General features: G+C 43.2%; 1 protein-coding gene across 1 annotated transcript; it reads left to right on the forward strand.

Annotated features, from left to right (window-relative positions):
- The first annotated feature begins 1,284 nt into the window (after positions 1 to 1,284).
- Positions 1,285 to 2,677, forward strand: LOC131242472 (BRI1 kinase inhibitor 1-like). Its single transcript, XM_058241124.1, has one exon. The coding sequence runs from the start codon at positions 1,625 to 1,627 to the stop codon at positions 2,558 to 2,560; it is 936 nt and encodes a 311-aa protein (XP_058097107.1). The 5' UTR covers positions 1,285 to 1,624; the 3' UTR covers positions 2,561 to 2,677.
- The last annotated feature ends 536 nt before the right edge of the window (positions 2,678 to 3,213 follow it).

The raw sequence follows: 3,213 nt of genomic DNA on the forward strand, positions 1-3,213 counted from the left end.
TATCCGAATGCCACGTGTTCAATTTCTAAGTAGTTTTTAAGTGCCTGCGTCCATCGCACTCTGCCGGAGTATCAAAGTTCTTCACGTATTAAATTAGTATAAATAGCCCATAAACACCGCGCACGCGCCATTTAATGCATTGTAAGGGAGTTATTTTAAACTCGGGCAGAGTGTGATGCTTGATACACTGGCACAAAAAAATTGTAAATTATCGTATATTAACTCATTTAAAACCGAGTAAATTGTAGAATTCAGTCTCTAAGTCACAGACCGCAAATCTATATCAGATTGGTTCATCAGGCCTATCTCATGATACATGAACACTCGTTTGTTGAAACAGGGCTATTGTGTGTGTGTATTTGTGTTTCAACCGTCCAATAAGGGCCCGTTTGGCCGGGCGGATTGGGAGGGGTTGGATGGTATTGGAAGGGATTGGATGTTAAATCCCGGGACTGGCTGGGCGTGCCAAACAGACTCGGTGAACTGATCCTGGGATATAGCAATCCCATGGATCTTAAGACAATCCGTTCAAATTTGCTTGGGACTTGTTTGGTACGAGGGATTGGAAGGGATGGGAAGGTTTAATCCCAGGATTGGCCGGGCATGCCAAACAGACTCGATATAGCAATCCGGGATATAGCAATCCAATGGATCTTAAGACAATCCACTGACAACACCATCATTGCCTTGAAATCCATGCCATCCACCCTAATACCATTCAATCCCTTCCAATCCACCCGGCCAAAACGGGCCCTAAATGTCCACCAGTCTGATAATCAGACCGTAAAATAAGCTATTTTTTTAGTTGATGAAACATCTAAATTTACAATCCATAATTTGGACAGTTTAATTTGAATAACGTGTACGCCATGCCATACATGCAATTTCCAGGTAATTTTTAAGTTCCTGTGTATCATCTATCACACTCGGGCAGAGTATCAAAGTTTGATCTCCATCGGAAACCCACGACATAAAAACACCAGCTTATAAGAGACATGCTAAAATGCGCGCTATAAGTTTATAGTGCTTCTTTTTGCATGGGGTAACCGGGATAATTCAAGAAATCGATCTAAACCGTCCATTAAGTCTATAATATATTTCAAGGGCTACCATGCAAAGACAAAACAGGTCAGATGATCAAATCCATCTTAGATTCAGTTTTATTTATTTATTTATTTTTATACAACCGTTGGATGGTATGTGGTTAGAATTGCATAAAGGAAGTGATTCTTAGGAATCATATGCAATCCATGATTGGTGCTATCAAATAGATGGATGAAATTGTTTGTTAGTTAGATCTATTTTCAAAAATGATCTTGACCGTTCATGTTAGAGGTGATTGATCAGATGGTTAGAAATCATCAGATTGGTTGCATATTTGCATGGTAGCCCATGAACTATGTGTCGTCAACTCTACCGGACTGTGTCACTGTGGTGTTGGACTCTGGTTCTCTCTCTCTCTCTCTCTCTCTCTCTCTTCCAATCTCCTTATCTCTTCCAAAAGCCTTTCTGAGACCCACAAAACAGAAAAACCAAAAGAAAAGCTAAAAACTCCAACACCCCAATTATTCAAAAACCATTCTCCACAATCTTCCCCAAACATACATCACCTCCTCTTTCAGCCATGGACTTTCCTTTACTCTCCCAAACCAACAACACCATCCACACCAAACAAGCACAGGAAGAAGAACAAAACCAAGGCCCACCACCATCAGTCCATCAAAATCCTACCAGTAACAGCTCCCTCCCACCTTCATCTTCCTCCTCTCCTTCCCACGAATTCTCCTTCACAATCTCTCTCCACCCCACAAGCCAAACCACCCCTCCAACTCCATCTTCACAAACCAAGTCCAACGACAAAGCCCATCCACCGTCCATCGCCATCGACCTCTCCCCGGCTGATGACATCTTCTTCCATGGCCACCTCCTCCCTCTCCACCTCCTCGCCCACCCCTCCATCTCCCCCAGGAACTCCACTTCCTTGGAGAACCTCAACCTTCCGATCCGGGACCTCATCGACGACATCCACAAAAGGCCCACCAGCACCAACGGCCACAATTCTACCGCATCAGCTCATGAAAGCGGCCGCGATAATCATAATGCTAATGCTGCAAATCCAAGAAGCAAGAACACCAAATCCTTCTCCTTGTTCAGTCTAGCAAAGTGGCGGAAAGCGTCTGAAATCAGCGATAGGAGTGATGAGAAGAAGAAGGCGAGGTTTGACATGGGCCGGGCTTTGAGGAGATATGTGAGGGCGATGAGGCCCATGTTGTATTTTAGAGGGGGAGAGAAGGAGAAGCAAGAGATGAGGCGGCAACCATATTCGTTCTCGGGGAATTTGAATTCGAGGTGGAAGGAGTGGGGAGGGAGGAGAGGGGGAGAGTTCTCGGCGCCTGCATCGATGCGGACGTCGCCGACGAATAGCGGATTGCTTCTGGCAACGGCAGCGATTGCTTCTTCGAATGATAGTACGATGGAAGAGCTGCAGAGTGCTATACAGGCTGCGATTGCGCATTGTAAGAATTCCATTGCTGTGAAGGAGGAGAAGTGCAAATGCTAAGAGGAAGGAAATGGAAGAGTTTTTTTTTTTTTTTTTGTTTTTTTTGAGTGGGTGGATTTGGATGTTTATTGTGTGTATAGTATATGAAATTGGAAAGGGTTATGTGATGTTATTATATATTCATGGGATGGGGGCTTCATACATCATTTTGGGTTGTCTTTTGTTTATTTTTCTCCTTCATGGAAGGTCTTTGAGTTTGTTACAATCTCAAATTTTGAATTTTATGGGGGTATTTCAAGAACGTCTCTCTCTGTGTTCTTCAAAAAACCAAAGAGTATTGTGGTTTGATTACAATCTGAAAAAAATTCGTGGGGGAATTTCAAGAATCTCTTTCTCTCAATCGAGTTAGGAAGGTTTGCTTGCAAAGGTCGATTCATCAATGGTAGCGCATCTCTCTCTCACCCTAACAAAATAATAATAATAATAATAATAATAATAATTCACCACGTGTTTCGGCCGTGCCTTTTCACATACTAGGACCAAATTGATATCTTAACCATATGATATCAGTCACTCGATTTGGACCGCCAACCTTATCTCTTTCACAGTCCGTTTGATTGCCTGCAAGTGGACGGTTACGATCGTCCAACTAGTGTGGTTTTCAGCATATACACAACCCACTCTGGACCCATGCATTGGCTGGCCTACTTTGT

Source organism: Magnolia sinica, chromosome 4 (assembly GCF_029962835.1).
Source record: "Magnolia sinica isolate HGM2019 chromosome 4, MsV1, whole genome shotgun sequence".
Taxonomy (NCBI): Eukaryota; Viridiplantae; Streptophyta; class Magnoliopsida; order Magnoliales; family Magnoliaceae; genus Magnolia; species Magnolia sinica.